The sequence below is a fragment of the Xenopus laevis genome, chromosome 6S (genome assembly GCF_017654675.1).
Source record: "Xenopus laevis strain J_2021 chromosome 6S, Xenopus_laevis_v10.1, whole genome shotgun sequence".
In the NCBI taxonomy this organism is placed as follows: Eukaryota; Metazoa; Chordata; class Amphibia; order Anura; family Pipidae; genus Xenopus; species Xenopus laevis.
The window spans coordinates 55,878,926-55,891,789 of record NC_054382.1 but is presented as its reverse complement, the minus strand read 5'-3'; the positions used below and the strand labels follow the sequence as shown (position 1 = coordinate 55,891,789).

The following is a 12,864-nucleotide window of genomic DNA, read 5'->3' as shown; positions in this document are numbered from 1 at the left end:
GTAGCAAACTCTCTCTTGAGGAAACAATAGGCCTGCCTGGAGGGTTACTTAGACTTTTATGGATTTTAGGCAGACAGTACAGGACCGGACACATTGGATAATCCTGTAAGAGAAACTGTTTTTCCACTTCTGTGATCCAACCTTGATCCAAAGCATATTTTAACACCTGTGCAATATCCTTCTTAAAATTCATTACAGGATTAGTACTCAATTTCTCATACACTTTCTCATCATTCAATTGTCTGAGGACTTCCCTTTGATAATCAATATAATTCATGATCACAATGCCTCCCCCCTTATCGGCAGGTTTAATGATAATAGAATTATCAGCCTTCAATGACCTCAAGGCCTTTCTTTCCTGTACTGTAAGGTTAGGGTGTGTTTTAAATGTTTCTGCTGGTAATGAGTTAACCTCATTGTTCACAGTCTGTAAAAATACGTTGATATTAACATTAGTTGAGGTGGGATCGTATATACTTTTTTTCTTCCACTTAGCAGCTATTGTTGGATGTCCCTGTTCTCCGAATTGATCTAGCAGCTTCAATTTCCTGCCCATTTTGTAACAGTCTATTTCCCACTTAAATTTATCAAATGGAACCGTGGGGATGAAAGAAATGCCTTTACTTAAAAGAGAAATCTCACCAGGGGTTAAGCTGTGATGTGAAAGACTGTAGATGGGATTTATCTCGGGAACCTGGGTGGACGGCCCCTGCCGCTTCTTCCCCCTCCGAATCCGCCTCGCTCGCCTCTGTTTGCGCTCCGAGTGCTCATAGGGCTTGGGTCCTCGGCTGGACCGCGATCGGTTGGTAGGGTCTCCCTGTGAAAATGGACCGAGCGCTGACTTTCCACGGATATATCCTGGACATTCGGCTGCGCTGAAGCATTGTCGCGTCCTGATGACGTCAGCTCCTCCTCGCCTGCAGAATCACCGGAGCTGTCCACCGTGCTAAGCGCCCGTCCTCGGTGTCTCCGCCATCTTTGAGGTTTGCAGTCTTTATACAATTATACCCCATCAATAGGGAACAGAAGCGGTACATTGGGCATTACAAAATTCTAAGACATATAAAGGCCCACCCATTAACTTTATGTGCCAACTTTTAGAATTAGCTCTGAAGCTTAATTACTTTAGATTTGAAAAAAGCTTTTATCTGCAGAAGGAAGGCACGTCGATGGGTGCTGCAATGGCTCCCGCGTATGCTAACTGCTACATGGCAGCCTTTGAACAACGCAATATTATACCCAATTTCGGAGACTCGTTATTACTGTATTTACGTTATATAGACGATATTCTTATAATTTGGCGAGGTCAGGAAAACGACCTTTTAAAAATGGTGGAGACAGTTAATGCATTAAATACACCGGTGAAATTTACTGTTACACATAACACACAGTGCATTCAATTTTTGGACATTGAACTTTTTAGGCACAACAATGGCCTGGGATATAAGTTATACCGCAAGCCCACTGATCGAAACACACTGTTATATGCAACAAGTTACCACCCTCCTAATTCTAAAAAAGCAGTCCATTCTCACAGTTCTTAAGAACCATGAGAAATAACTCAGATTGTACCATAGGGGAGGAACAGATAGTGGATACCTTTCAACGCTTTAAACAGAGGGGATACAGTCAGAATGTATTAACTGCGTCTCTCGATAAAGCCCGAGAACATTTAACACAAAAACAAATACCACAACAGGATGGGGCCTCAAAGAGCCAAGATCGATTTATTATAACCAGTAATTACACCTCGGGCTCCAATGCCATTAGATCAATTGTAGAAAATAGTTGGCCGATTCTACAAAGTGACAAAAAACTAGCACAAAGTGTAACAAAGAAACCCCTATGGGGTTATAAAAGAGGAAAAAATCTGAGAGACCTCTTATAAAAGAGGAAAAAATCTGAGAGACCTCTTGATGCAATCTGACCCCATTAGATGTTATTCAGGCAGTGGTAATGTTATTAGAAATTTGAAAAAAGGTTGCTACAGATGTGCAGGCTGTACTACCTGTACATCTATGACAACAGGTATGTCTTTTAGGCATCCCCATACGGGAAAAGAAATACAGATGCAGCCACTTTGGTTTGTCTGTTTGACACAGAATAACTAAACACAGATATCCCATTTATCTCATTTAACACAGAAAACTGTGTCACAACAACCCATCTAATTAAAGCATTCACCATTGTGAACAATGGAGCTTTGGTATGCTAATGAAAAGGTTAAATGCATTAAATGAGTTAAGATGACTTAAGATAACACAGTTTCTTCAATTACCCCTGAGTCATGACGCATTTAACTCACAAATCCAAGTGGCTTCATCTGTACAAATTAAGCACCGCATTTCTTGTACCTCAACACACGTTATCTATATGATAACATGTCCCTGCGGTCTATCATATGTGGGAAAAACACAGAATACGCTTCGTGAACGTATGGGTAATCATAGGTCTTCTATAAAACGGGCATTTGAGACTGGTGTATCAAGACTTACCCTTACCACAACATTACCTAAAAATGGGACATAGATTACCCACACTTAGATTCATGGGCATAGATATGGTCCCTGAACCTAACAGGGGAGGGAATTGGAACCGCCTGTTGTCACAGAGGGAGATTTTCTGGATTAAGACACTAAATACGGTTGCTCCCAATGGTCTGAACGAATATTGTTCATACAATCTTTTCCTATAACGTGCTCTATATATGGAATGGTATGGGTTTACTGTTACTTCAATAAGAGAATTGAATCAAAGTAGTGGAAGATATTTATATGCAAACAGAAATTTTGTTATTACAATGTTTTTAAATGGTGATCTGATACTATGTTTTTAAGAGGTGTTTTAAAGTTATTTGTAATACATTTTAAACTATCTTTTACACGTTTTATGGATTAAACAACATGTATTTATGGCACCATGCACTTTCTTTTCCAGATTGTCCTATACAACTGACCATTTACCTCAAAAGGTTCACGAAGGGTTAACCAGCTTAATTGAATATGTGGGAGGTGTTTTGGTGTTGGGTCACTGATGGCGAGTCTTTATAATCTCTCACATTTGAGTGTGTTGTTATCTTGATAAAGATCCCCCTGGGGATCGAAACGTCGATAAAATAAAATAAATCACTTGAAGAAAAATCCTGGTGTGCGTCAGCATATTTGAGTGGATATACAATTTCTCTGTTCAGCACCCAGGTATTCGTACGTGCACCCGGCCATTCATATTAAGGATGTTCAGGCCCTGATTTGTGGAAGACCTGGGCCTAGAGTGCCCAATGCCAAGACAAAAAGTTAGGAGGGAGTGGCTGACAGGGGGAAAAGACACTGCCTTGTGGTATGTTATGAGTTTATATTTCTATATTCCATTTTTGATATTTGGTAATGTTTGCGATGGTGAACTTGTACTAATAAATGCCTGGAGTTACTGTGCATAATGCATGTAGACCTTTCTCAAGGATAATACAATGCCATTTCAATAAGTGGTGTTTATTTAACCAGACCAATCGGTGTTCAATACCCAAATTAATCAAATGATCGTCAAATCAGTTACCATCTTTACCAGTGTAAAATATAGGGATAAAATTTCAAATCATCTAATATCATACAGTCAAAGATTACCGTATATACTCAAGTATAAGCCGAGTTTTTCAGCATCCAAAATGTGCTGAAAAAGTCTACCTCGGCTTATACTCGGGTCAGCGGGCAGTAGCTGAGATTGCAGTCACTTTTAATCATTCCTATATCAACAGTTCACTTGGGGAGAGACTGCAATATCCCACAATGCCCTCTGTTGGTTATATGAAAGAATAACAGTGACTTCAATATCACACAGCGCCATCTGTTGGTTATATGAAAGAATAACAGTGACTGGAATATCACACAGCACCCTCTGTTGGTTATATGAAAGAATAACAGTGTGCCCTCTGTTGGTTATATGAAAGAATAACAGTGACTGCAATATCACACAGTGCCATCTGTTGGCTATATGAAAGAATAAGTGCGCCATCTGGAGTGCAAATGAAATGCAAAATTCTGTCGGCAGGGTTAAACAAAAGATTTTTACCTCTATTTCTGGTCCACCAACCCAACGAACAGCAGGAAGTTCATTTTGTAATAATAAATGATTTGCTTCATCATCAAAACCCCACTGGCATATGGCAAGATTTGCACCTGTATCCTTTATCTGAGAAAGGAAAACAAAAAATTGTTTTTTAACTGTATTTTAGTGCTAAATGTGCTCTTTTAAATAGTTCTATTTGTTGTAAACACACACACACACACACAGTTAGAAGTGGTGGTTAATCGTTAGTGGAACCACCACTGAAGAGCACAAAAAACATTTTTATTCATACATCTTCCCTTAATTTACATCCAAATATAAGCTTTGGTTCAGTGAAAGAAGTCGTCTATTAATGCTATGCAACTTGTGGTATATTTAGCCAGTTTCACCACAACGAATAACAATTAGGGGCATATTTATCAAAGGTCGAAGTTAAAAAAAACGTAGAATTCAAAAAGACCAATCGAATGGTGGTCGAAGTTTTTTTGGGGTCGAATTCAGCCTACTTCGAATCGTACTTAGATTTTTTTTTTTAACGTCGACCTCCCAAACTCCCCCAATTGTCTGCATACAGGTTGTAGGAGGTCCCCCATAGGCTAAAAACACTTGGCAGCTTTCAGGTGGCGAATGGTCAAAGTTTTAAAGAGACAGTACTTCAAAAAAATTTGACCTTCAAAGTTTTCAAATTTGAATCGAAGTACCCAAAAAATAGCTCGAAATTTGAAGTTTTTCACTTTGAAACTTCACCTCGACCTTTGATAAATCTGCCCCTTGGGGTCAACACCTTTCCTTGTCACTTTTTTGTTGTTGATGTTGTGGTGAAACTAGCCAAATAACATCACAAATTGCAATTAGGGGAGTGCTTTGACTTATTTTACTCGGAATTAATGTTTAATTAGAACTCTGACGTGTCCAAAATAAGTAGCGCCACCAATAACCACTTGTCTCAAAGTGCAACTACTGCTCCCTATACATCAGTATTTTACAGAGCATAAGCTGCCACATTACTTGATTCATAGGAGAAATTCTCCATATCCATCACCGAGCAGTGCACTATGCAAAAATCATGCAAGCTGGCTAAGAAGACTTCTGATCATGGCCTAAATGCAGAAGAGAGAAAATACAGCTACAGTGTTACAGGAAATGACAAGCTAAAAGCAACAGCTAGTGACTAGGCAATCAAATGCATCTCTTATCAAGCCTATTCAACTTTCTGTGGTTCCTGGCAAAAACTATTTCAACGCTAGCCACCAGGTCACTGAATTGACAATCCTGAACTACAATGCTGGATTTCCTGGGCGGGCTGGCACCCCCAGGCCGCGCAGTCCTGGCACCCACCCACACTACCCCATGAACATCAGGATGATGTTTAGGAAGCATGGCGAGCAATCTTGCCTCGCATTTATAAAAGGAAAGAACCTCCTTTTACAAAACACTGAGCATACTTGGAGTATGGGTTACTGCACTAGCGCAACCAATCGGTGTTGGCTGGTCTTCTGCAAGTAGGAAGTCGGACACCATACAAAGAGATGCAAATATGCCCAGTATTCGAAAGAGAGCCCCAAGAAATAGCACATGCTCAAGCAGTAGGCTTTATTTTATATATAATTTCTAAGTTGTACATAAAATGCTAAGCTACTGAAACAAAATCTGCATGCCTTATTAATTGCTAGTTTATTTTAACACGAATATATAACACACCATATTACAGTTTTTTCATTGTCCTCACCTGTTTTACCATCTCAAGAAACTTTTCTCTCTCATATTTCTGAAGTGCTTTATAATCTTCAACAGAAGTAACATCTAGCTTATGCTTTGTCTTGGGCTTTGGTGGTTCAAACGGACAAGTGAGAATGGCGATTTTAGCATCTTTCACTACCTAAAAATATAATTGTGTAGCGTTAGAAAAGAGAAATTTTATTACTTACCGTAATTTCTATTTCCAAGTCACCTACCATGGCAGCACTCACCAACATGAGTATTCCCCACCCCTCAGGTCACTGGACAGGAAAGGGTTAACTCCCAACCCTATAACATCCGCTCTACATCGCCCCCACCTTGTCTATGTTTCTTAGCTTCAGAAGGGAGGGAAGTTGGTAAGTGCTGCCATGGTAGGTGACTTGGAAATAGAAATTACGGTAAGTAATAAAATTTCTCTATTTCCCAAGCCACCCATGGCAGCTCATCACCAACATGAGAATTTCCAAAGCCAAAAAGAAGGGAGGGACAACAACTGATGCTTAATATTTATTATGAATGCAATACAGCTTGCAAAACCTTTCTCCCAAATTTAGCCTCTTGGGAAAGTAAAACATTTAACTTTTAATGTTTTATAAATGTATGCAAGGAGGACCATCTCACAGCCTTGCAAATTACGTCTGGCGGTGCTCTGGCCTCCGCCGTCCAGGAAGCAGCCAGTGCTCGAGTAGAGTGAGCCTTCAAGTCGCTAGGTATCTCTCTGCCTGTTTTGTGATAAGCAAACACTATGCATCCAACGATCCATCGACTAATAGTCGCTTTAGACGGAGCACAACCTCTTCTAGGACCCCTCGGAATGACAAAAAGTCTTTCTGACCTCCTCCATGACTGTGTACGGGTCAGATAATGAGAGATTATTCAAACTAGGTCCAACGTATGCCACTGTCGCTCACGCTCTGTTTTGGGATCTGGACACAAGGAGTGTAAAGTTATCTCCAAATTCATGTGAAATTGTGATACAACCTTCGGAAGAAATTCAAACGCTGGTCTCAAGACCACAAAACCGTATCAGGTTCCTTAGCCGAAAGAGAATGAATTTCCCCTACCCTGCAGGCTGAAGTGATCGCCACCAGGAACAAAGCTTTCAAAGTAACACGCCAATCCGAAGCCTCTTCCAACGGTTCAAAAGGAGCTGCCATCAAAACCTTTAGGACCAAAGGCAAATCCCATGGAGGCATCCCTAACCGTCTCACTGGACACACTCTTTTCAGTGCATTGAATAGGCGAATGACCAATGGATCCTCAGCCCATGGTTTTTCAGTTAATGCCGAAAGTGCCGAAACTTGTCCTCTCAAAGTACTGACACTAAGCTTCCTCTGGTACCCAGCAAAGAGAAACTGCACCAATTCCGACGCCCCAGGACATCTGGGATTAAATCCTTTATCTTCTGCAATTTAACAAAACAGGACCAGACACGCCAATACTGACTTGATGTTGAGTGCTTTCTAGATTTCAACAGCAATTCTATCAGATCTTTCTTGAGGCCCATACCTGATAACCTCTGCCTTTCAACTTCCACGCCCTCAACGACAGGTGGAATGAACTGGGCCCTGCATCAGCAGATCTTTCACAACCGGTAGTTTCATTGGAGGTTCCACTGACATCTGCCTCAAAAGTGGAAACCAGGGACGCCTGGGCCAAAATGGAATTATTGCAATCACCTGTGTCCCTTCTTTGTCTATTTTCTTCAACACCCTCCAAATTAATGGAAAGGGTGGAAAGACAAAACCGAACATCCCTCTCCAGTTCTGATTTAGGGCATCTACCCCACTGGATATCCGGGACGGGTACCTTGAAAAGAACCTCCTGCACTTGTGGTTGTGATGAGAGGCCATGAGGTCTATCTCTGGATTGCCAAATCTTTGGGTAATGGTCTGGAACACAGCGGGATTCAGAGACCACTCTCCTGGCTCCAAGGCATTTCTTCTAAGGAAATCTGCCTGCACATTCATCTTGCCTGGCACAAAAAAGGCTACTAAACCTCTGAGGTTTGATTCTGCCCATGACATGATAGTTGACAGCTCTTGTATTAACTGCGCACTCTTGGTGCCTCCTTGTCTGTGTACATAAGCCACCGCCGTGGCATTGTCTGACCGGATTTTCACCCACTTGTGTGTTATCCTCTCCGAAAAGGCCAATAGAACCATCTTTATTGCCCTCAACGCCAATATATTGGAAGGAAGATGAGAGACCTCCCACTGCCCTTGGGCTGACAGATCGTCTAACATGGCTCCCCAGCCTGTTTGAGAGACGTCTGTTGTAATCGTGATGTAGTCCGGTTCTGTTAACGGCATTCCTCTGGTCAGATTCTTCGGAATCAACCACCAGTCTAGGCTCGTCATCACCTGTTTTGGAAGTGATGGAATCTCTTCAGATTTACGGGATTGGTCGACCCTGAACCCAGAAAACATATTTGAAGGGGTCTCATGTGCCACCTTGCCCAACGTACCATCTGAACGGTGGAGGAAAATAGTCCCAGAATCGACATGCAATCCTTGACTGTCACTCTGGTGAGTTGTTGAAAAGACCTCACTCGGTCCATGATGTATGAGACCTTCTGTTCTGGGAGAGACACTGTCCCTTGAAGAGTGTCCAAACTGGCTCCTAGGAAGACTATCTTCTGAGTTGGCACAAGATGACTTTTCTGTCAGTTTATTACCCAACCGAAATGTTGCAGAATTCCAACTGCTTCGTCTGTTTTTTACAGCTTCTTCCTCTGAGTTGGACACCAGAAGGATATCATCCAGATAATGAAAGGCTGGGACCCCCTTCACTCTCAGGAAAGCTATTACTGTCACTAAGACTTTTGAAAAAGTCCATGGAGACGTAGACAGGCCGAACGGGAGGCAAGTGAACTGCACATGCTGCTCCCGAAACACAAACCGCAGGTATTTTATGTGTGGACTGTACACTGGAACATGGAAGTATGCGTCTTTGAGATCCAGATTTACCAACCATGCTCGAGGCGGAACTGCTGCAATTATGGATGTCAGGGACTCCTTTGTTGCTCCCGGGGTACTGGTTCTACAGCACCAGTTTCTAGCAACTGATCCATGTATTCCTGAACTATTTCTTTTGCACCTTGAACCTTCGGCACCAAAGAAATTCAATACACATCGTGTCTTGGGACCCTGGAAAATTCTAGATGATAACCTTCTCTAGAACCCAACGATCCCGAATATTCTCGGCCCAAACCTCCTTGAAGAGTGCCAGACGCGCTCCTACTGCACAGGCTCAAGCCGGCCTGATCTCATTGTGTTCTGTTTGAGGAAGAGCCAAACCCAGTTGCCTTCTTTGCCGGTTGTCGTGGCTCCCCTCTAGAAGATATCCACGGGGACTGTCTGCCTTGAGACCTCCCAGGCCTGTACGGCCTTGAGTTCCGAAAATTTCTATTTTTTGGAGACTCAGCTCTTGGCCCATGATGTCTGAATTTTCTCTCCTGCGGAAGAAAAACACTTTTTCCACCAGACACCTTTTTATAATTGAATCCAGACTTTCACCGAACAATCTGTCCCCTTCAAAAGGCAACTGACACAAATTGCTTTTAGAGGCAGTGTCTGCTGACCAGGACTTCAGCCACAATGCCCTTGTGTCTGCTGACCAGGACTTCAGCCACAATGCCCTCCTTGACGCTACTGACCTCGCTGCCAATCTGAATAAATCGATGGAAGCTTCTGCCATGAAATCAGTAGCTATTTTTAGATCAGACATCATATCTCGCAGGACTGATCTTTTGACATTTGAAGAAATGGCATCTTCTAGATTATTTGCCCAGATCTTCATTGCCCTAGAGGTTGAAGTTAGTGCAACTGCAGGCCTGCAAGATGCCCCGGCAGAGACAAATGCTTTCTTCAGATCAAACTCCATCCGCTTTTCCATCGGATCTCTAAATGCACCCGCATCGTCAACCGGTAGGGTAGTTTTCCGAGCCAAGCGAACCACTGCTGCATCAACCTTAGGTGGGTTATCCCACAACTTTGCATTAGTCTCATCCATAGGGTACTTCTTTGCAAATTTCCCCTGAATAACCACTCTCTTTTCCGTCTTTTTCCACTCTGAGCTAATTAGCTCTTTAATTGAGCCATGAACCGGAAAGGTAGAGGAACGTTTCTTCACGGAAGGAAACAACTTGTCTGCCGAAGAACTCTTTGGTGTCTCTTCAGTTAGACTTAATGTCTTTCTAACTGCCTTCACTAGACCCTCTACTGTCGAAGCATCAAAGGCGGACTCATCCTCAGAGAGAATTTCTCCTTCCTCTGATAAATCCGACTGAACATCCGCAGGATCATAATATTCATCTTCTGAAATGTCCGAAAGGGACTCATACAGCACTTCCCAAGACCTCTTAGGTCTCCTGCCTGAGGAAGATGCTTCCTGCACCCCCTGCACCTCTGCTTGCTTGATTAGGGACAATAAGGCATCCAATTGGGGTGCTGAAGAAGTTTGAGGCTCAGCCGTTAAGGGTTGTTCTGCAACCGACTGCTTCCTTGCTTGTTGACTTTCCACCTTCTTTGCTTCAGTAGAGGCAGAGAGGCTAAAACAGGAAAGAAACAAGCACCATTAGCCTTCCACTCTCTCCTAAAACAATAACTCCGTTATCATCCGCTTACCTAGAAACTTTTGGCTGATCCATCTTGTCTGTAACCTATGAGACAGGCAATAGTAAGCACCCTACAAAACTTGCAAAAAATAGTGGGAGCACTTACCAGGTACTAGGATTCACCTGTGCATGTCACAAAACCGAAGATCCCAACGGTTGCTTCCAAAGAGAGAGTGAGTTTGTAGGTGCAGCACCAAGGAATCCAGGAGGTAGAAAAATTAAAAATATAAACCTTTATTCAAGCATTTTAAAATGGTAGTAGGAAAAAACATGCCCCACACTAAACAAAGGGCTGTTCACTCAACGCGTTTCATGGCTCTCGCCACTTCCTCAGGAGCTCATAGTAAGCACCCTTGCGTCCAAAAAACAAAGAGTCTATGCTCACCGACACACCACGCTCCACTTCCAATTTCGGCGTGCGTCGTGACGTCAAGACGCGCGCGTCGGTCGCTTAAGAAATAACGCGCGACCGGAAATGACGCGTACATCCGGCCGGTGGAAGGCAAGACTGCCTGGCTCTGGGAGGAAAATGACGTACTTCCTGCGTCTGTTAGAAGCGGTTTTCAGAGGATCCGCACTTCACCAACAACACGGCCAGTTTAAACTGTGGGCCTGATAGGTGGAATATGACCCAGCCATTGGTCCTTCTCCACCGCGATCCCCTCCGGGGAGCATATGGGAGGCATCAGGGCAGAGAGAGCGGAGAGACCCTGGAACCGGTAAGCTATACAAGTGACCTGGACAGGAAAAAGACAAGGTGGGGGCGGTGTAGAGCGGATGTTATAGGGTTGGGAGTTAACCCTTTCCTGTCCAGTGACCTGAGGGGCGGGGAATACTCATGTTGGTGATGAGCTGCCATGGGTGGCTTGGGAAAGAATGTTAATTTCCACAGATGAAAGAGGAAAAGAAAAAAAGTGAATACATACTTTTGGCATCTGAGGGTGGCTGAAGTCCTTGTCCACTATAACACCTTTGATCAGTTTTGTATCTTCTAGTTTACCTCCAACTTTACCTTCAACCTTTATCAACTCAAAGTCAACATCTTTACGATCCATATCCGCAACAGTCAAAATGCTATTCACTGCAATTTCAGCCATCTGTCGGTGGCAGCGGTTAATCCTATAGGAAAAGGTTAAAACTATTAATCAATGGAAAAGTTTTAACAAAGTTTATAGAAATAACAGTTTTGAATTAAAAGGCCTATAAGTTGAAATAAATGGTCATTTTCGTCTGTAATAAAAATACCTTTCAGAATTAAATATCAGTAACAAAAAAATGTAATGCTAATGTCACAAAAGGCTGTTTCTACGCCTGTTTTGAAACAGCAGATTCAAAATATGCTGTGCTTCTACGCAGGTGGAGAAAACTTGTGCAACATTAGCCTACATGTTTTAGTAGACACCAAAATGTTAATACACAACCACCCCCCAAACTGCTATAATAGACACGGTTTATTCCCCTTGGATTGTTTTTAAACTTCAGCTAGGATTTTACTTGAAAAATCTTCCATAGCAGAAGAATGACAGGAAACTTGCATTCCTCTGTGCACTGAACCTGAACGCTTCAGAATTTTTTTTCCTGCATTTTAGCAGCGTCTGCAGTGTAAATTTATGTTTCTATTATTCTGGACAGATTTGGGGGTAATGTTGTGAGCATAAATTTAAACTGCAGATGCTGATATAACGCTTAGGTTCTGATGATCCTTCTGTGCTAAGCCAACTTATGGCTAAGTACACAGAGGACTGCAAGTTGCTGGTCTCCATTTCACTACAGAGCATTTTGCAAGTAAAATACTAGCTGAAGATTTTAAAAAATCCAAAGGGGGAGGTGTAAACATATTTTAGTGTTACTGGTCCTTTAAGGTGACCCAAATTAGGAAAAAAAAAACCACCAGGTCCCAAGCATATGGACAGATTCTATACCTGAATTAAAAGCATGCAACCCTCCATAACAAGTTTTCAAATGATTACTTAACAGAACAATAACTGTAAATTACAGGAGCTGTTATACTAAAGATCAAATTATCATTTACATAAATAATTCTGTTAAAAGGCCACTATACAACCTATACACACTTTCGCTTAACATGAACATAGTAAACAGGACTTTGAAAATGTCGTTTATTTAGAAAACACACACAAAAACTACTTAGTCTTGGTTTTTACCTTTACTACCTCAACTCGCCTCTACAGTAATAAGGTTAGTTTGTTTAATTGTTCACCAGTGGAGTCGGACCATAAAAGCCTATGCAGAGGCAGTACAAACGTTTTTCTGCCTGCCAAACTGGAAATCATGCAGGCTGCAAAACACTTGATCTTGCCCTATGTGCCTTATACAGAGGACTGATCGGTGGACTGGTAACTTGATTTAACAACCTTCTCCTCTCATAATTGCTTGGGAAAAACAAAGAACATATAAACTTGTGTATCAATGTCTTCAACTAG

At 42.2% G+C, this 12,864-nt stretch overlaps 1 protein-coding gene across 1 annotated transcript in view; it reads right to left on the bottom strand.

Annotated features, from left to right (window-relative positions):
- cct5.S (chaperonin containing TCP1 subunit 5 S homeolog) overlaps window positions 1-12,864 on the bottom strand; it is a 35,910-nt gene that overhangs the window by 19,877 nt on the left and 3,169 nt on the right. The window contains exons 5-7 of the mRNA NM_001086984.1: window positions 11,347-11,539; window positions 5,792-5,941; window positions 4,066-4,185 (exon numbers count right to left, since the gene is read on the bottom strand). Coding sequence (NP_001080453.1) covers window positions 4,066-4,185; window positions 5,792-5,941; window positions 11,347-11,539 — 463 coding nt within the window. The remainder of the gene's footprint in view (window positions 1-4,065; window positions 4,186-5,791; window positions 5,942-11,346; window positions 11,540-12,864) is intronic.